Source organism: Capra hircus, chromosome 6 (genome assembly GCF_001704415.2).
Source record: "Capra hircus breed San Clemente chromosome 6, ASM170441v1, whole genome shotgun sequence".
In the NCBI taxonomy this organism is placed as follows: domain Eukaryota; kingdom Metazoa; phylum Chordata; class Mammalia; order Artiodactyla; family Bovidae; genus Capra; species Capra hircus.
Window position 1 is genome coordinate 104,406,308 of NC_030813.1, and position 21,133 is coordinate 104,427,440.

A 21,133-nucleotide genomic window follows, 5' to 3' on the forward strand; every position below is an offset into this window, starting at 1 on the left:
TTCAGGAGGCTAAGGAGCTAAACAGGCTTGTGGGTCTGGAAGCCCTGACAGGCTTTAAGGATGGCACACATGCTAAAAAATCAAACTCTACCAACAAGGAAGAAGCCTGATAAACCCTGCACATCCCGAAAGGACACCCAAGGGCTTTGTTTCAGGAATGCGTGTGAAATGGATGAAAACGGTCTTTACAGGACATCTCATCATCTCAATCTCCATGAAGATTGAGATCTAAAGCAATTCCTGGCACTCCAGCTTCAGTTTAGTTGCCCAGTCATGTCCAACTCTTTGAGGCCTCATGGACTGAAGCACACCAGGCTTCCCTGTCCATCACCAACTCCCAGAGCTTACTCAAACTCATGTCCATCGAGTCAGTGATGCCATCCAGCCATCTCATCCTCTGTCGTCCCCTTCTCCTCCTGCCTTCAATCTTTCCCAGCATCAAAGTCTTTTCCAAGGACTCAGTTCTTCACATCAGATGGCCAAAGTACTGGAGCTTCAGCTTTATCATCAGTCCTTCCAATGAATATTCAGGGCTGATTTCCTTTAGGATGGACTGGCTTGATCTCTTTGCAGTCCAAGGGACTTTCAAGAGTCTTCTCCAACACCACAGTTCAGAAGTATCAATTCTTCAGCACTCAGCTTTCTTTATAGTCAGGCTCTCATATCCATACATAACTAGTGAAAAACCACAGCTTTGACTAGATGGAGCTTTGTTGGCAAAGTAATGTCTCTGCTTTTTAATATGCTGTCTAGGTTGGTCATAGCTTTTCTTCCAGGGAGCAAATCTCTTAATTTCATGGCTTCAGTCACCGTCTGCAGTGATTTTGGAGCCCCCCCAAAATAAAGTCTCTCACTGTTTCCATTGTTTCCCCATCTATTTGCCATGAAGTGATGGGACCAGATGCCACGATCTTTGCTCTTTGAATGTTGAGTTTTAAGCCCGCTTTTTAACTCTCCTCTTTCACTTTCATCAAGAGCCTCTTTAGTCTTTGCTTTCTACCATATAGGTGGTATCACCTGTATATGTGAGGTTATTGATATTTCTCCAGCAATCTTGATTCCAGCTTGTGCTTCATCCAGCCCAGCATTTCACATGATGTACTCTGCAATAAGTTAAATAAGCAGGGTGACAATATATACCCTTGACGTACTCATTTCCCAATTATCAACCAGTCTGTTGTTCCATGTCCAGTTCTAACTGTTGCTTCTTGACCTGCATACAGATTTCTCATGACTCCAACTTAGCTGCCACCAAAAAGCAGACAGAATACCTTTCTGAGGAAATATAACATCATCCCAAGCCTCACATTATCTCTCTACTGTTTCCTAAATAATGCCTAGCATGCAACAACAACAACAACAACAAAAAGTAAATGAGAAAACAAGATGTCTAAAAGGAAACAACTGGCAATAGAACTAGAAGGTTACCAAATAACAGAGCTACCAAACACGTCTTCTAAGTAAGCATGACTGATATGCATTGTTGTTTAATCGCTACGTCATGTCCAACTCTTCGTGACCCCATAAGTAATTAAAAAGCAGGTTTTGAGAATTTCAGCAGAGGTGAAAGTCATAAAAGAGAACCAAACAGTGATGATTGAACTGAAAAGTGTAATGATGAATATTAAGAACCTGAAAGTTATACCTCACAGCTGAGAGACAGACCTGAAGTGATTACAGAAGAAACAGACTAGAAGAAATCATGCAGACTAAAAACAAAGAAAAATGAATTTTTAAAAGTACATAAATATCATCAGAGCCACATGGGCCATACTGATAGGGCCTAATATCTGTGTAATTTGAGTTTGATAATGTGAGGAGAAAGAGAGAATGTCAGAAGTGATACTAGAAGACAAAATAAGAATCCTGCAAAATAACAGTACCATTCAAGCACAGATACAAGAAGCAAGAGCCCCAGCACATAACGGCCAGAACACCAGACCTATGCCCACTGTAATTAAATTTCTAATTTAATTTCTGATTTAGATTTTATATACAATTCTCAAAAGCAGCAAGACAAATAAAACATAACAGCTGAAAAGGAGCCAAAAAAAATAGTACCAACGGTTGTCTTTTAAAGCAGAAACAAAAACCACTATATAAGAGAATCATACATTCAAAATGCTGGAGGAAAAAGCTGCCAACATAGAATTTGAAATCCAGAAAAATAATCACTCATAAAGTTTGCATGCGTGCATGCTAAGTAGCTTCAGTCATGTCTGACTGTTTGCAATCTTATGAACCGTAGCCTGCCAGGCTCCTCTGTCCACAGGATTCTCCAGGCAAGAATACTGGAGTGGGTCACCATGCCCTCCTCCAGTGGATCTTCCTGACCCAGGGATCAAACCCACATCTCTTGCATCTCCTGCACTGGCGGGCAGGTACTTTATCACTACTGCCACCTGGGAAGCCCATAAAGTTTAAATAAAGACATTTTCAGACAAATAGAAAGTGAGATTTGTCACCAGAAGGCATACACTAAAGAGAATGCTAAAGAAAATACCTCAGGCAAAATGAAGATAATTCCAATGGAAACTTCCAAGTGAAGGAAGAAATAATGAGCGAAATATGTGAGTAAATATAATCAATGACCTAAGATCCTATCTCAAAAATCTGGAAGAAGAACAGTAAGTTAAACCAAAAAGTACATGTCTGTGTGTGTTAGTCGCTCAGTCATGTCCAACTCTTTGTAACCCCATAGACTGTAGCCCACCAGGCCCCTCTGCCCATGGAATTCTCCAGGCAAGAATACTGATACTGGAGTGAGTTGCTATTTTCTTCTCCAGGGGATCTTGCTGACCCAGGGATCAAACCTGGGTCTCCTGCATTACAGGCAGATTCTTTACCATCTACACCTCTGCACCACCAGGGAAGCCCCATCTGAGGTACAGGGAAGTCCAAAAAGTACATAGGAGAAAATTAAAATGAGAACATAAATCAGTGAATCATTAGCAAACAATAAGAAAGCCAAGGCTATTTTTAAATTAAAAAAAAAAAAAATGAATGAACCCAAGCAAGACCAACCAAACAGTAAATAAAAGAGAAAGAAAACACAAATTACCAAAATTAGAATTAAAAAAGAGGTAACATCACAGAGCCTACAAACACTGAAAAGATTAAGAGGATCTTATGACTATTATCCCAATACATTTCAAACTTAGAAAAATAACAGTCCTACACAAACTCCTACTGAGAACTGCAAGAAATGGTATGCTTCCAAATTCTTTTAATGAGGCTACAATCACCTTGGTACAAAAAACTAACAAAGACACTAAGGGAGTGGGGGAGGAAGGCACTGGGAGTTTGGGATTAGTAGGGTCACACACGACTGAGCGACTTCCCTTTCAATTTTCACTTTCATGCATTGGAGAAGGAAATGGCAACCCACTCCAGTGTTCTTGCCTGGAGAATCCCAGGGACGGGGGAGCCTGGTGGGCTGCTGTTTATGGGGTCGCACAGAGTCGGACACGACTGAAGTGACTTAGCAGCAGCTGCAAACTATTATGTATAAGATGGGTAAACAATAAGGTCCTACTGTAGAGCTCAGGGAACAATAATCAATCTCCTGTAACAGACCATAATGGAAAAGATTACGAAGAGAATATACCCGTGTATAACTGAATCACTTTGTTGCACAGCAGAAATTAACACTACCTTGTAAATCAATTATACTTCAATAATTTTTTAATGACATTAAATGTGTGCTCTTTCTTACTCTTCTCTACAAGAGTTTGTGGAGGGTTGTTATTGTTATTATGTCTAACATTTGAAAGAATTCACTTATGAACACATCTAGACCTAGAAACTTTCCATGATAAGAAAGCTTCTATTATAGGTTGGATTCCTTAATAGACAGAAAATTATTCTAATATTTAAATTCTCCTTGTATTATTTTTGGTTAAGTTGTGTTTTTCAAAGGAGTTATTTTATCCAAGTTTCAAATATATTGGCATAATGTTCATAGTATCTTCTCATGAAAAACTTATAAACAAAATATTAGCAAATCAAGTCTAATAATACACCACACCATGAGAGAGTAGGTTTTAGGCCAAGAATGAATGGTGGATTTACTATTCAAAAATACTCTAAAATTTTGATTCTTCACCTGGTCAGGAAAAGGAGGGAATTCCCTGGTGGTTCAGTGGTTAGGACTCCAGGCTTCCATTGCTGGGGGCCCAGGTTTGATCCCTGATTGGGGTACCTGCTCCAGTATTTTTGCCTGGAAAATTCCATAGAGGAGCCTGCAGGGTACAGTCCACGGGGCCGCAAAGAGTCGGACACTACTAAGCATAGCACATTGGGGAACGAACATTCCACAAGCCGTGCAGCATGGCCAAAAAAAGAAATAGCAGAAAATCCACATATTATCTCAACAGATGGAGAAAAGGCTGGGTCACGCTGCAGTAACAAGCAGCCCCGAATTTCAGTGACTTCAAAAAGCTGAAGTTCCTGTCTCACTGATGCCATGTCCCAGGTCAGGTGACTTGGCGACTGGTGTGGCCTCCATCTCAAGTGTCACTCACTCTGGGAGCCAGGCTGAAGTAAGTTCCACCATCCAGAACATCGTGCTTGCCCAGAGCTAGGGACATACGAAGTGACATCTAGTTCATAAACACTTTATCCAAGATGTGACTGACACGCATCACCTCTGCTCACAATGACCCAAGCGAGGCACATGGTACCACATAACTTCAAAGGGACAAGGAAGGGTAACTCTGTCTGCAAGGAAATAAAGAGGGATGGGACATGGGTGAATGTGCTAAAGCCCCACATCCAGAGAACTGGGGCCTTTATATTCCTGACTTCACAGACAGAGAGATGGCCAGAGGCTAGAATCCTCAAAGAATAAGGAGGAGGTCATAAAAACCAAGTGCTGAAAAGAGTTAGCTTCCAGGACCTGTAACAACATCGGTCTCCACTTCTTCCTTGGTTGGCTCGAGCTAAGAAGCCTGGTTTTCTCTGCTTGTATAGTTCTGGTACCCTGAACTGTTTGTCACTGCTATTGTTTGCTGGAGAATATTCCTTTACAGAGTCAGGACCCTCACTGTTCCCTGTAGGACAGTTTCTCTGTCTCTGTCTACAACTGCTCAGAGTCCAGATTTTAGACAACTGACTATTGCTAAGAATATTTTGTTCCTTCCAATTCTCTCAGGAAAATGCCTGAGCTCAGTGCTAGCTTAGGCTGTTTGATCCTCCTAAAATACTGATCCTTTTTCTCTCAAGGCATTCAAACGCTTCCCTCAAGACTCAACACAAATCCTGTCACCATCTTAACACCCTATTCACTCCAGGTCATATCCTGAGAGCCATCTCCACTCAACCCATCATTTTATGTGCCATAAAGCAGGGAGTCTGTCTCAACCAGAAAGCAGTAGGGGAAAACTCTGCATTCTGACTCAAAGGGAGGAGAAATGATAGCCCAAATCACCTTATACAAGAGTCTGATACCCATTGATCACTACAGGTTGCCAGTTTTTAGAAATTTCATGGGAGTTCTTTGAAATTGAGAATTATAGTCCTAGAGAAAACTTCACAGACAGTTCTCTACTCAAGAAAGTGTCAAAGGTTGAAATTAAGGGACAAGAATAGAAAGACCATTCTAGACTCCAATCCAAGTCAATTTTCCAAACCAACCTCATTAATAATATGTCTGGAATTTCTCCATTTGATTCCCAATAGCTTCTGGACCCAGAAGAATGTAAGAAATTGGCCCCCAGTAAGTGCTTACTCTCATGTCTCAGTCAACAAAGCGTGGCCAAGGGCCTTCAGTGGCCTCTTCCTAGGCCTTGCAAACACAAAGGTGAAAGGGAAAGAATTGATGCTCTTTAGGAAGGCTAGTGCAGAAGTGGACATGCAACCAAACAAACAATGAAATATGGTAAGCCAAAGGCTTCCAAACCATGTTTCACGGAACACAAAAATAATTAGCACTGGTGTGGATGCTTCTGTTTGTATTTACCTGCCTGCCCCAGGACCCACTTCCCTTCTTCTGTTGATATTCCAATATCCATTGAGAATATTCCTCATAAATCTCAATGCAAAAGAAGATGTGGTGCATATAAACAATGGAGTATTACTTAGCCATTAAAAAGAATGAAATAATGCCATTTGCAGCAACACGGATGGAACTAGAGAGTGTCATATTGAGGGAAGTAAGTCAGACAGAGAAGGAAAAATATTGTATGGCATCCCTTATGTGTGGAATCTAAAAAGAAATTATACAAATGAACTTACTTACAAAACAGAGAGAGATTCACAGACTCAGAGAACGAACTTATGGTTGCTGGTGTCGGGGGCGGTGGGAAGGATGGGGGGAAGAGGACGGAAATGTAGACTTGCTATATTTAAAAAGGATAACCAACAAGGACCTACTGTGTAGCCCAGGGAACTCTGCTCAATGTTATGTGGCAGCCTGGATGAGAGGGGAGTTAGGGGGACAATGGATACATATATATGTATGGCTGGGTCCCTTTGCTATCCACCTGAAATCATCACAACATTGTTAATCGGCTATACTCTAATACAAAAGAAAGAGTTTTGTTTTGTTTTGTTTTGTTTTTAAATCTTCTTAATCCAAATACCTCAAAGGGAACCAATGCCACCCCCTGAATCCAAGGGTGGATATGTGATCCAGCTCAACAAGTTAGAGCCTCCCTGTTCACGGCCTTGACCCAGGACCTCATCAGAATCCATCAGAACTAACCCTAGAATTTTCTCTGCAGTGATGGTAAAAAAGATAACCCCTTTCCCACACTCAGAGCTGTGGGGCTGTGAGCCTGGGGGTGGTAAGGGCTCCTCCATGGGGAGAAAGCCTACTTGGAGCCTCACAGAGGAGAGAATTCAAGACGGAAGATTTCTGATGATATTATTTAGGAACCTGGTCCAGCCACAACTGATGAGATTTACACCTCATTCACTGATTGGGCATCTATTACGTGCCAGGTGTTCTTTTGGGCCTCGGGAACACAACAATGAATCAATCACACCACATCCCTGCTTTAAGGAGCTTTTAACTCCTTGTTGTGGTGGTTATTGTTTGGTCCTCCAGTCGTATCTGACTCTTTGCAACTCTTTAGAACTCCTTAGGAGGAGACAAATGCATGAAGAAATGATGTCCATGTTAACAGGACCATTCGAGTTGCTGCATGGAGGTGCCACTGAAAGGAGGAAGAGGAAAAGTAAGGAGGTTATTGTTATAACCTAAGCAAGAGAGGTGACCCTGGCTTGGACCAGAATAGTAGCGTTGAGAGGGAACCAAAGCCAATTAACTGCTTTCATGCTGCTTTTCGGTCACTTGCAGCTGATGGAGGCTGGCATGCCCTATTCCATCTCATTTCAGATTCCATCCACATTAAATACACTCACTTTATGCGCCACCAACAAGGAAAAAATGCTGCCAGTTAGCCAATGGTGTGATTCTTTCACATCCCTTGAAAGAGCTCCTTTAGACCTTTTACGTATGTTAGTAAGAACAGCTACGAACAACACATGCAAATAATGAAACTATATCACAAGTACCACCATGATCAGCAGTCATCATAAAGCACATCCCAATTTCAGAAATATTAAAACATGGGGAAATGTGTGCCTTAGAGTCAATGAAATCCAATAGTATGCACACATTTGTCTGATTTTATAGAGATGATTGAAATGTGGTTTATCCTTATGAAATCCATACTTACTTTCTAGAAGGGCTGAAAGGTATAAATGCATCCTGCTGCTGCTGCTGCTGCTGCTGCTGCTAAGTCACTTCAGTTGTAGCCAACCCTGTGCGACCCCATAGATGGCAGCCCACCAGGCTCTCCCGTCCCTGGGATTCTCCAGGCAAGAACACTGGAGTGGGTTGCCATTTCCTTCTCCAATGCATGAAAGTGAAAAGTGAAAGTGAAGTCGCTCAGTCGTGTCCAACTCTTAGCGACCCCATGGACTACAGCCCACCAGGCTCCTCTGTCCATGGGATTTTCCAGGCAAGAGTACTGGAGTGGATGCCATTGCCTTCTCCATGCATCCTACAGTTCACTTCTATTTTACCTCTCAGATTGATTTATGGCCATTTTCTTAATCCCCCACGTACAAGAGGAACCAACATGAATTTTTAAATGAGGCATAGATCTTCAAATGTAATTTTCACATCTTAGACTCCTGCATTAGGCACACACATGAGGACACCAAGCCCAAAAGCCCACATCCCTTACATGGCATCTCTCCACATCATGAGAGCAAAGCTCATTCAAAGCAATTCTGAGGTTCCTCAGAATATTTTTCACTTCCACCTTTTGCCCAAGCAGTAACTGGTATCAGTACAAGGATGGAAAGCAATGTATAACATAAGTGAGCTTGCTCCAGTGCTGAAAGACTGAAGACAAAGTTGGGAGTGAATCCTGCAGCACTAGAGATCTCAGTCACTTTGTGAATCACAATGACAAGGACACCCCGGGTTTAAAAGACTGTCTAAGCGAAGCATGATTGCAACTTCAGGGAGTGATTTTTTTAATTGCCTTCATCATCTGAACATGCACAGAGAAAAACAACTTTTGTCGTATATGTATTTAAACAAAGAAGATATTTTCATGTTCTAGGCTGCATGCAAAGTTACCTGGCCCAATAATTATACAGAAATAACATTTCCTTTTAAATGTCCCTTTAACTCCTGAAAATCTAAAATGAGAATACCCACAGCTGGTTACAAGGTTGTAAAATCAATACCTTCAAATGTGGGTACAGGCCATAAGTTGATACAACATTGATTTTTTAAAAACCCTTTGGAAATGTAAGAACATGTTTCTGAAATTCTAGAAAGTATTCAATTCTTTTGATCTAATAATCTCACTCCTTGCATCTAATTTTAAGGAATTCACTTTAAAAAGGAGAAATACTTTATGTATAAAATTTTCAATCAACTTACTTATAAAGATGAAAAACTGACAACAGCCTGCATGTCTAACAAGAAAAGATATACGTAAATTATGATAGTTCCATCAGATGGAATATTACAGCCCATTAAAATATTAACTTTGAAGACATTATAACAACATAAACTACTTAAAATATGATGCCAAGGGAAAAAGCAGAAATCATTTTATTGTGACAAGTGTACCCTAATGTAAAAATGTCTAGACACAGATAAGGACAGTAAAGGAAACAAACAAACAATGAAAAAAGTAAACAATTTTGCCACAAATCTAGAAAGGGAGATGATTTTGCTTTCATTCCCAGAATGTGTATTATGATATGACTGCTCAACAAAATGTTCTTTGAAGATGGTAGCTGATTATTGTAAACGACCAAGTGCATTCAAGGTGTAGTGTTACTATCTTCCTATAGATATTTGCATAAAGAGACCGCTATCATATTGTGAAGCATGTGCTAGTCTCCTTCTGCATTGGCCCTACGTATCTGTGAGAGATGAATTTTCCTGTAGGTCTCTAGAGGTGGCACAAGAAACAATGTCAGGTACCAGATGCCGGAGTAAACAGGCCTGGGGGTGAGTCCATTCCCACACGGGCCACGGGACCCTAGGGAGTTTTCTGGAGGGCTCTGTAACCCCTCTAGTAAAATGCAGGTGCAGAGACCTCCCTGGCTGAGCTGTGATAATAATTCCCAATTAGGTATGAAAAGGAGTCCATACAATGCATCACTAAGCTAGAGTTTTTAATATTACCTGGATATAAGACGGTTATGGTGCAATGATGCAATGGCAAATTTCCAGTTAGAGTTTAGCTTTAAGTTACTTGCAAATCAGATTTGTTGCGGTTGAAGAGGTATCTGCATCTTCAACCAGCCAACAACTCTGGTTTGTGAGAGCACGTTCTTTGGCTGGACCGTGTCACTGCCCTGTTTAAAATTCTTCCATGACCACAGGTGCCCGTAAGGTCAATTCCAAACACATGGCGACTGGGTCCTTTAAGATCAGCCCAGCACTCAGGGCCTGAGGCTTCCCTCCTCACACGCCACATTGCAGGAGTACTAAAGTTCCTACAATCTCCCCAGTGAGCCATGTTTATGCTTTACCATCTGCCTTTGCATATTCTGTTCCCCTCTCTGAAATACCCTTCCCCTCTCTACCAACCTCTCCTTCCTGGGAACTCATACCATTTCTGCAAGGCTTAGTCTAAGAGGAAGTCTTCTCTGACCCCTCCTCCCTGTCCCAGGGTTAGGGTCCCTCTTGCAGGATACCAAAGTCCCCTGAGCTCCTTGCATCATCCTAGCTAGCCATCTTCCCTGTAAGCTCCCTGAGGGTTAGAACCTTGCCTCCCACCTTCCTCGTAGTCCTGTTGCCCAACACAGGAGTGAGTGCAGAAAAGATAAGCAGTAAATGCCTATGAAAGAAATGAATCAACTTGCACAGGTGCTGAGAAATAGACTGGCAAAACCAAACAAGTTAATGTTTCACTGAGCTGGAAACTGGTAAAATGAGAGTCCTAACCTTGGGCTTTAACCAGTTGACCTTGAGCCTGACCACTTTCGGAATGAGGAATAGCAGGAAAATAAAAAGGTGGCTCTGCTAGATATAACTATTTTGCCAATAAATATTTTAAACCAAAGTTCCTGGAATAAAGAAAAAAGACAGTTGTCGATATAAGGGATGGAAATTTCCTCTGTAAATAAAAGAAAGACATTAATAAAATTATCTAAATTACCTTTGACCCAGGCTAGTACCACAAACCTCTAAAATCGGGAGTGATAAAAGTGTGTGCTTTTCTCTGGAAAGGAGTTCACGGCCTTTATCCAAGTATCTAGCTATAGACTAAACTGTGTCCCCACCAAACTTCAGATGCTGAAACTTCAGCCTTCAATATGACTATATCTGGAGAGGACTTCTAAGGAGATAACTAATAGTCAGTGATGTTATAAGGGTGGGGCCCTAACCCTATGGGATTGGCGTTCTTATAAGAAGAGGAAGAGCAACCAGAGAGCTCTATCTCTGGAGCACACACAGGAAGGCCATGTGAAGACCCAAGAAGGAGGCTGTCTACCAGCCAGGAAGAGAGCCCCTGCTGGAAACCCACCCTGAAGGCACCTTGATCTTGGACTTCCAGCCTCCAAAACAGTGAGAAAATAAATTTCTGTTGTTCAGGCCACCACCACCAACAGATTCTAATGTCTAAGCATCTGTGGTATCTTGTTATATTAACAGCAGCCTGAGCAGACCAGCATTGGTCCCTTCCCCAAAATAGATAGGAAAATTTTGACTTGTTGAAAATAGAAAGGTTTTGACCCAAGTCATCCTCTCCATCTGTCAATGAGTTTGTATCTTCTCACAGGGTCTGAGCAGCTCTGAATGTAACCTCACAGGACAAAAAGGCTTTCAGAGGAACAGGCCTGCCCCACGCCCACCTCAAGCAAGATGTCCCTAGCAGAGCACACATTTAAATACCGATTTCAGGGTCGAGATCACTTTGCTTTCCATAGAGCAGTTCAGGGTTACTGTGAGCTTGGTTGGGGAAAGAGTTCAGCTACACAGTGTCCGAATGCTTTCTGGAACACACAAGGGCCTCCCCAACCCACCTGTCTACCTGTTCTCTGTCCACTCCTGGCTCCCCACCTATCTGTGCACCAGAATAACGAACAGGAAGGGATCAATCCTCCTTGGGTCCCCAAATCCTACACTGGCCCCACATACAGCCCTTAACATGGTCCTCAGTGCCACCAGACTGGGAACTCCTGTAAGAAAGGGCCAGATGGGCCTGACTCAATTACACTGACTGTACTCAGGTATTCTTCTCAGGGGAACTGTGGCAGTGAGTATTTGACTACCATCCACAACCTCAGATTTCCCAGGCGAAAAATCTACCCGCCACTGCAGGAGATGCAAGAGAAGTGGGTTTGATCCCTGGGTCGGGAAGATCCCCTGGAGGAAGGCATAGCAACCCACTCCAGTATTCTTGCCTGGAATATTCCACAGACAGAGGAGCCTGGCGGGCTATATAGTCCATAGGGTTGCAAAGAGTTGGACACAACTGAGCATGTCCAGCCTTGGAAGATCTAGAGACCATGACCAGTGCCCAAAAGCCTACTGTCTCCAGGACAAGAGTGTCCAGCCTCCAAGCCAGCAGTGACACATCCCTTTCTTCACCTGTAAAATGGAACAACAAAGGTACCCACCTCCTAGGGTTGCCGTGAGGCCTGAGTGAGGACGTATAAAGCCTAGAACAGTGTCTGGTACATGAAATGTGTTCAGTAGTCCTGGCTCTTATTGAGGGCGCATGAGACTGGAGAAACCGGTGCAATAGGAAACGGAGCTTTCACAGGCAGAGTTACCAGATAAACAACACTGTGTGCAGAGCTCGATACTGATTCTATTTACAAGGCACTTCTCACATGGATTACCAGTGGTTAAGTTTCGAACAATCCCCTAAAGTAGAGGGCGGTTATCCTAAATCTCATCTCCTAGATGAAGAGAGGAAGGTTTCAGAGAGGTTACGGAAGTTGCCCCACAGACACACAGCGCTGGGAAAGGGGTTCTGCTGGTCCAAACACCAAGCTCTACCGACCTGAGCCCCAGGAACCCAGTTTTGGAGTTTCGACGCGATTGGACCGCCTACAACACTCCTTTACCTGGGAGGCGGCCAACAGCGGGACGCTTTCCGCCCGGCCTCAAGAGTTTAAACAGGAAAAGTTTCCCCAGGCTGTTCTGGGCGAACGAGGAGGGCAGCATGGAACCTGCCGGCGCACCAGACCAAATGCATAGTACACACGCGCGCGCGCGCACACACACACACACACACACACACACACACACACACACACACGCCGCCTTCTGCAGCCGCCGGCTCTAAGGGGGGACCTCGGCTTCCCCGGAGCCCAAGCAACATTCGGACTCGCCTCCGAAGTCCACTCGTCCCTCCTGTCTCCCCAAGTGAAGCCTCGGCGTTCTCCCTTCCCTAGGAATCCGCGCCCGGCCCGCGCTGGGCGCCGTCTCCCGGGCCCCCCTAAGGGGCGCCGAAACAGAGGAGTTGCCTCGGAGGAAAGCCCCGCGCCCGGCACGGGTCGGGCGCGCGAACCGCGCTCAAGCCGAGGGTAGCGGGGGAAGGAGGGCTGCCCGACCGAAGCCCTTACCTTCCTCATTCTCGTCAAACACCGGGGGCTTGTGGGAGTGGTTCCCGCCCATATTCCGCCGCGGCGGCTGCCGCTGCTACATGCCCGGCCGCCGGGATGCGGGGCGCGCCGCGCGGGGTGCGGATGCGCCGCGAGCGTCCAGTCCCGCCTGCCGCCGCGCGCCGAGCCGGAGGGGGCCGAGCGCCGCGCAGGGGCGGGAACCGCGCCCCCTCCTCCAGGGCGTCCCCCTGTCCCTGGCGGCGCTCTCCCGGCGTTCCCGCCGCGCCCCGGCCACGCTAGCTCGTCCTCCGGGCCGGGTTCTAGGCGCCCGCACGCACCCGAGAACGCGGGAGCTCCCAGCGCCGGGGCCACACGGAGCCGCACTCCTCGCTGGAGACCGGAGGCGGCGCGGGAGGAGGAGGAGGAACAGGAGGGGAAGGAGGCGATGGGCGCGGGCTGCGTAGAGGGGGCGCGCGAGCGCAGCCCCGAGGGCGGCCTGGAGGAGGGGGCGCGGCGGGCGCTGCGGGCCAGCGGGTCTGGGAGGAGTCGACGCGGGCACCAGAGCTGAGCGCCGGGTCCGCCCGGAGGAGTCGGGCGCACACCTCCCGGCGTCAAGCAAGTCGTGAGCCATCTAGTGTGCGCCAAAAGCTTTCGAAACGCAATCCTCTATCACCTCCAAAAACCACTGTTGCCCATTTTAGAGTCGGGTAGGCTGAGGTTCAGGGGTAAAGGAGCTCTTCGGTTAATCGGCGATGGCTGCCAGGGGAGCCCCTCGGACGCCGCACTGACCTTATTTGCCCCTTGAGCAGAGTCCCGGGCAATTCTGCAGCAGACGCATTTCCTCTTGGTGTTTTTTGTTTCATGACTCTGGACCCTTTCGGACTCAGTTTCTCCCCTGTATTCTACGGGGGAAACTGAGTCCCAAAGCGGGCAGAGTTTGCCCCCAAATCATTCTCCCTAGGACTGGCTGCGCATGGGCCTCGGGAGTCCCCTGAAACTGAACTAAAGCCTGTTAGCAAAGGGGACGGGGATGCTAAAGACGGGGGTGCGATGCGTACCCCCGAAGGCTCTCCTGGGGTGAGCACGGACTCAGAGGGACCCGCAGGTTACCCGCGCGGTGCAGCCCCGCCCGCCCAGCGCGCCAGGCAGCCAGGATCGTTGGCCACATCCTGCCATCTACTGGGCGTCTTCAGCCACCGTCTGTGCTTCGTATTAATAGAAAGCAGCGGTTCTTTTACTTCCCCATCGTTTCTCCCAGCCCCTAGTTTTGCCTCTGTCTCTGTCTTTCTCTCTGGAATACGAGGGGGAGAAGGAGACTATGGATGGGTGGGATGGTTCTCTAACATCACAAGAAACCTCCCGCAGACAATGGAGATGAGTGAGCCCTGCGAGCCAGCCGCATCCAGCCAAAGTTTCAGGACTGGCCCAAACCACTAGGCCTCATGGGTCAGACAAGCCTCATTCACAGACCTGCTTCCACCACTTACAGTCGCTATGCAGTTCCAACTTCGAGTTCTCATCTGTGAAATGGGGAGGTTGGTATTAACTCCCCAGCATAAATCCCAGGGACCGGGGAGCCTGGTGGGCTGCCCTCTGTGGGCTCGCACAGAGTCGGACAGGACTGAAGTGATTTAGCAGCAGCATTGCTATGAGGATTCTACCACATCATATTTATAAAAGTGGGTAACAGGGCCCAGGCACATAACAATGATGAGTAAATATTTCTTGCTTTTCATTTTACTGACAAGCATTGGCTGAGAGGCCAGGCTATAGCAAGCAATATAATGAACCAAGATAAAGCAGGTACAGCCCCCAGATCAAGGCAGGAGGAGGGATGGTGATAGGCATGAGCACTGGGTCCTGTTCCTCCCAGATTTCACCCCACTTTGACACTCTCTAGCAGGCTAACTTGGGTAAATTACTTAACCTCTGCTGGCCTCAGTTTGTTCACCCATAACATGGGTATGATAATAATGGTATTTTCACCTTCCTAGGGTTGTTATGCAGAATAAATGATGTCGCTACCTGGAACACAATAAATACAACACAGGTGTTAGTATTATCCTCCATAAGGAGCTATGGTGTAAATTGTACTCTGGGCTCACAGTTCTTCTCTCCCTGTCCTTGACATGGCTCACTGGGATGAGGGGGCATTTCTTACTTTCTGACCACTGACATGGAGCGTGCCATTGAAATTAGTTTGGCCACTGGTCTATGGGAGGAAGTGATGGTGTGCCGGTTCTGAGTGACAATCTTAAGATGTCACATGTTTCAGCTCTCTTGTCCTTCTGCCATCCACCATGAGAAGCGCTGGCCTTGGGTAGCCTCTGAGCCCCAAGGGGCACACTGAACCCCACATGTATCCTGAAGCAGAGCTACTGTTGAGTCCTGCCCCAGGGCCACAGGTGTGAGGTGTGGTTTGAATCAAAGCCATAGTATCAGAGTCCAGAACGAAGGTCACCTCCAAAGCTAACTGAGCCCCTTTGTAACCATTTCCAAAAGCCCCCCTGATCAACACCAGCAGGCTTTTTGACCCAATATTAGGCAAAAATGCCCACCTCAGTAGTCAGCCTATAGCACCCTAACCAGTCACCTAATACCAACTTTCCAGCAGGGATTTTCTTTGTCCCAAGGCTATTAAAATTGGCTACTAATCCAGAAAAACTATCAACTCTCCGTGGTCTGTCAGGAGGCTGGCCCACTGCACTCACAGTGCCCACTTTATCTGTGCTCTGTATTCTTAATAAACTCGCTCCCTTCTGAAATGCTCCGTGTCTGGAAATTCTTTTCCAACCCATGTTGACTGCTTCAACAGCTACAAGCTCACAAGCAAGAAAAATATGTGCTCTTGTAAGCCACTGAGATTGGGGGGAAGTGCTGTTCCACAGCATTATCACAGAAAAAGCTGATGAATACAGATATTCAATTAACAGTCATGCATCCAAAGGCTATAACTGCAAACTGTGTGGTGTGGACGGAACCCTAGGAGGCTGTGAGAACACAGGAAGCAGCTGTCCCAGTTCTGAGAGTCCGGGCATGTGCAGGGTCCCACGGAAAGAAGTCATGAGCATTTGTTTTAGAAGGGGACAAAAGAGGATGAGATGGTTGAATGGCATCACCAACTCCATGGACATGAGTCTGAGCAAGCTCCAGGAGTTGGTGACGAACAGGGAAGCCTGGCATGCTGCAGTTCATAGAGTCGCAAAGAATCAGATACGACTGAGCAGCTGAACTGACTGAACTTCCTCCTTTGTTGAACAAGCGTTTTCTGAACACTTACTGTAGGCCAGGTCCTGGGGTGGGTGCTGAAGACAGACCCTATGATGAGTAACACAGGATCTGTGAAGTTGAAGTTTAGAAGGCTGGTGCAGGACAAGGGCAACACCCACAGGGAAGCCCCTCAACAGTTATCGAGTCCAAGTTTGTGCTGCTCGCCACGAGACAGGCCAGTGAATCAGGAGACAAGCTGTTGGGGAAAGGAGTAGGGACATTATTTGGAAAGCCAGCAGACCAAGATGATAGTGGCCTAGTGTCTAAGAAGAACCTTCATCTTTCCCAAGTTACAATTCAGGCTTCTCTTTTACTCATAGGGAAAGGGGTGTGGTTCCAGACTGCCTGGTGTCAGAATCCTTTGTTCTTGCAGTTATCCACTAGGTCAGGCCACAGTGTTTCTGTAAACCTCTAACATGGCAAATGTTCTTCCTTGTTCTGCAACTTTTTATCTCTGTATAAACAGAAAAGTGTTATACCTCTAAAGATCAGGGCCTTGAGAAGGGGCTATCCTGTATATTTTGTGCTCAGCTCAGTTCAGTCGCTCAGTCGTGTCCGACTCTTTGTGACCCCGTGAATCAATATCTTGTGCTAGAGGCAATATTATCATAATTTTTTTTGCCTGCAGCAGTGTGGCATGTGGAATCTTAGTTCCCTGACCAGGGATTGAACCCACACACCCTCTGCAGTGCAGGCATAGATTCTTAACCACAGGGAAGTCTCAACATTCTTAACTGGTAGCAATAGAACACAAAGTTTAAAGTAAAGGAAACAGATCCAAGCTGGAGTCAGATTTGCTCTTCCTTATCCACATTCAAAGAAGCCAACTGGAGGGAGATGGTGTATGAGCTGAGACCAGAAGGACAAGTAGGAATCAGCCATGTGGGAGGAGAAAGGGGTGAAAGAGTACTGAAGCCGAGTAAGGAGGGTTTCAGCTCTTCCAGGAAGCTGGAGCAGTATCGGAGCACAGGGGTGGTCAGGATGGCATCTGTGACACATCGTATGGAGCACTCTCTGGGTGCCAGTTCCATGCCAGCCATTTGCAGGAGGAGTGGCCCTCCAAGCAACCTATTCCCTGGATCCTCTCCCATTTATAGATATTATTCTAGGCCTGTTACTTCCAGTGCTTTTCATGGATCACCCCTTTTAATCCTCACAACAAACCTGGCCAGTGGGCTTGACCATAACCCCTGTACTGACAGACACAAAAGCATAGAAAGGTTAAAGCTGAGTCCAAATGGTTGCACAGTGGTGGAGGTCTCAATCCACAGCTGAAACATAGGTATCGGGTCTTAAAAAACAGTGTAGGGAATAGTGGCTGTGAAATTCAGATCATTTTAATTTTCTTTTTAAAGTAGTTTTATATTATTTTCTGTACTATCAATATTTTAATAATCAGCAAAAACAATGAGAATATTTTCATTTTGAAAAAATCTTGTGGACACTAATCCACACCTGATTTTGTAAGGCACATTTCATGGTTCATCCCTAAGTTACTATGTGTCAAGAGGCGGTGCTAGGAAACCCCCATTTTGCAGGGGATCCAAAATCCTTTATTTTGGATAAAAAGAAGCTCAGAGAGTCAAATACCTTGCCCTTAATGCCACCGTTGCCACCTATGGCTATGGTAAAAAGTTATCATGAACTTGGTGTCTTAAAGCAGCAGACGCATACTTCCTCACTGTTCTGGAAGTCAGAAATAGGAAATGATGCTGTCTGCACAGTGGATTCCCTCTGGAGTCTCTGAGGTGAGGCTCAGTTGCAGGCTTCTTCCTGCTTCTGATGGCTCCAGAGACTGCCTCCTTGCCTCAAGGCTGTAGGACCCCATCCTTGCTGCATCTTCACGCAACCTTCTGTCTCCCTACGTCACCTCCTCCTCTGTCTTTTGTTGCCGTGCTTAGTTGCTCTGTCATGTCCGACTCTTTGTGACCCCACGGACTGTAGCCCTCCAGGCTCCTCTGTCCATGGAATTTTCCAAGCAAGAATACTGGAGTGGGTTGCCATTTCCTCCTCCAGGGAATATTCCTGACCCAGTGATCAAACCCCCATCTCTTGCATTGGCAGATGGATTCTTTACCACTGAGCCACCTGGGAAGCCCTCAACACAAGAAGTGTACCTGATAAAAACTTGGTTAGAGGGGCTGTCCAAACAGTTTCTGGCAAAGGACTTCTTTCCTGTTGTCATTCAGTCCTTTAATTAGCATGCCCTGAGCTTGTCTTTTGTATTAGATGCTGCGCTAGGAGCATTAGGAGACCAGCAAGTAAAAATGCATCCTGCCACCTCCTATGATAAAAGGCTGTCCAGGGTGTCCTGGAGGCAGAGCAGAGGATTTATGGTTGTTCTCTGTGTCTCATCATCTATAAAATTATCATTTGTCCCAAGGATTATGTGAGCTACATAGCTCTAGATTTATGAGAGATATAAGCGAATCTATATGCATAATTAAGGCTAATACATAGTATATATGTTTCAAAGGTAAGTAGAGGTTTATGTTTTCATTCCACATAGAAGGCTCAGCTCTTAACTCTTCCTACTTACAGCTCCATAAAATATTCTTTACCGGAAAAGATTTTTCAGGTGCTGTTAGGAAAGACTGAGACAGAGGAGATTTCACTGGACCCTTGTAGTCAAAAGCCCACTGCCCAAAGTAGACAGATAAGAACTCCATTCTCCTGCCGGGTCTGGGTGAGGTCTTTTGTCAAGGAGACAGAGTCAGGTGTTTAATCTGACCACCCCAGCCTCCCCACCAAGACTCATTTCCAACCAGGAAGATCTCCAGATGTGGAAATGGGGTATAGATGACAAGGTGGTGTGCTCTACCTCTCTGCTGTCCCTAGCAGACAGCTGAGGCTGGGAAGCCTCCAGAAACTCTCTTCATGACTCTTTGTGGCTGCAGGAATCAGTCTGGTCCTGCCAGCTGAATTATTCTGAAGTAAGTATTATACCTCACTCTTCCTTCTCCTGCGTAACGTGGAGTGTCACTCAGCCTCCTGAATGAGAGTGGCTGAGCTACTTGATGTTAGCTGTATTCTAGACAAAGCCAGCTTACGGGTCTAGCCCTCTTGCCTGGCTCACATGCTGGTAAGGCTTTGTGCGGTCTTTTGACTCTCTGCAAAATAAATCAATAAAATAAAAGCCATCTGCTTCTCTGCCCTGAGAGGATCTGTCTTCTGTCCACAGAAAGTTAACTGTGGATAGACCAGGGAAGTTACAGGCTAGGGCTGCTCCTATGAATCTGACAAGGGATTGAGTATATGATTCTGTGTTGCATCTTGATTCCCAAACAGAGGCACAGAAAATAAGAACTGGGATGCTTTTTCTGACTTCAGTTTTCATGAGTAGATTCTCGGGGCTGCTGCTCCTATCACAGAGAGAATGATTAAACATTCACCAGACTTGCATTTAAAGCTATAAACTCCAGCAGTTTTAACCTGTAATTTTATGTAGCACGATCATGCTGAGGAGGCTCATATAATTCTCTGGGGTAGGATGTCTTCTGTGCCAAGCCATTTTTTTTTTAATCTGCTAGATCAGATTTTGTTATCGTTTCTGTTAAGCCTATTTTATTTAAAACTTGATTCTGGTTCACTTAGAGTAAATACCGTCTGCTTGCATTCTTTTCCAATATGTTCTGTTTGGCAGCGTTGTACATTATAAAGAAAAAATAAGAAGAAGAAAGGCTGTTTTGTGGCATGCCAAGATAAGGAATGGTTTGTACAGCCAATTCGTTGTTGAAAATCATTTCACTTGGGTAGCAAAATCTCCATAAAGATTTTTTTTTTAATGGCAATTTCAAACAGTAACCTTTTATTGTTAAGTGCCTTTGTGGGTGAGTGTGTGTGTGCACAACAGCTTACTTAAAAGAAGGGTCTGTCACTTGCTACTGTGGAGGTGTAACAACTTTTCCTGGCATGATAAAATTTCCCTAGTTTGCAACTTGGTAGTCAAGCAATTCTGAAGGCCTCATTCTTTTATTAAAACAACTTGCATAGTAGCTCCATGCTGACCTCAAATTAATTAAGTGTTGGAGGGAAATTCTAGCTGTAATGTGAACCAGGCTGGGTCAGGAGGAAGGCTTAGTAGCTGCCAAAAGCAGCATCCATGGAATGTGTAACACTGTGTTCCCCCTGGGTTGACAGGAGTTCTTAGGTGCTTAAAGGAATGAATACCGTAAACTGCACTTGAACTTGTGTGCACTTATGTATCTGTGTGCATGCCCATGCAAGCATGTTTCAGTATTTTAGTGGGGAGAGAGTGAAAGTCTTTCATTGTTCCTTAAAAAGTTCCCCGAGTCTTCCTCTTCTGAAAAAAAAGGACTGAGAACCACTGATCTGTAGAATGCTGCTGCTGCTGCTGCTAAGTCGCTTCAGTCGTGTCCGACTCTGTGCGACCCTATAGATGGCAGCCCACCAGGCTCCTCTGTCTCTGGGATTCTCCAGGCAAGAATACTGGAGTGGGTTGCCATTTCCTTCTCCAATGCATGAAAATGAAAAGCGAAAGTGAAGTCGCTCAGTTATGCCCGACTCTTATTGACCCCATGGAATGCAGCCTACCAGGCTCCTCTGCCCACGGGATTTTCCAGGCAAGAGTACTGGAGTGGGGTGCCATTGCCTTCTCTGAAAGTTGTGTTAGTTTCTGCTTTATAGCAAAGTGAATCAGCTATACATATACATATACATATATCTCTTCTTTTTTAGATTTCCTCAACATTTAGGTCCCCACAAAGCACTGAGTAGAGTTCCCTATGCTATACAGTAGATTCTCATTAATTATCTATTTTATACACACTAGCATATATATCGGAGAAGGCAATGGCACCCCACT

General features: G+C 45.4%; 1 protein-coding gene across 1 annotated transcript in view; it reads right to left on the reverse strand.

The window, feature by feature from the left end:
* The window catches only part of STK32B (serine/threonine kinase 32B), a 361,674-nt gene extending 348,228 nt beyond the window's left edge, over positions 1-13,446 (reverse strand). The window contains exon 1 of the mRNA XM_018049721.1: positions 13,060-13,446. Within this exon, the coding sequence (XP_017905210.1) occupies positions 13,060-13,111 (52 nt within the window). The 5' untranslated portion in view covers positions 13,112-13,446. The remainder of the gene's footprint in view (positions 1-13,059) is intronic.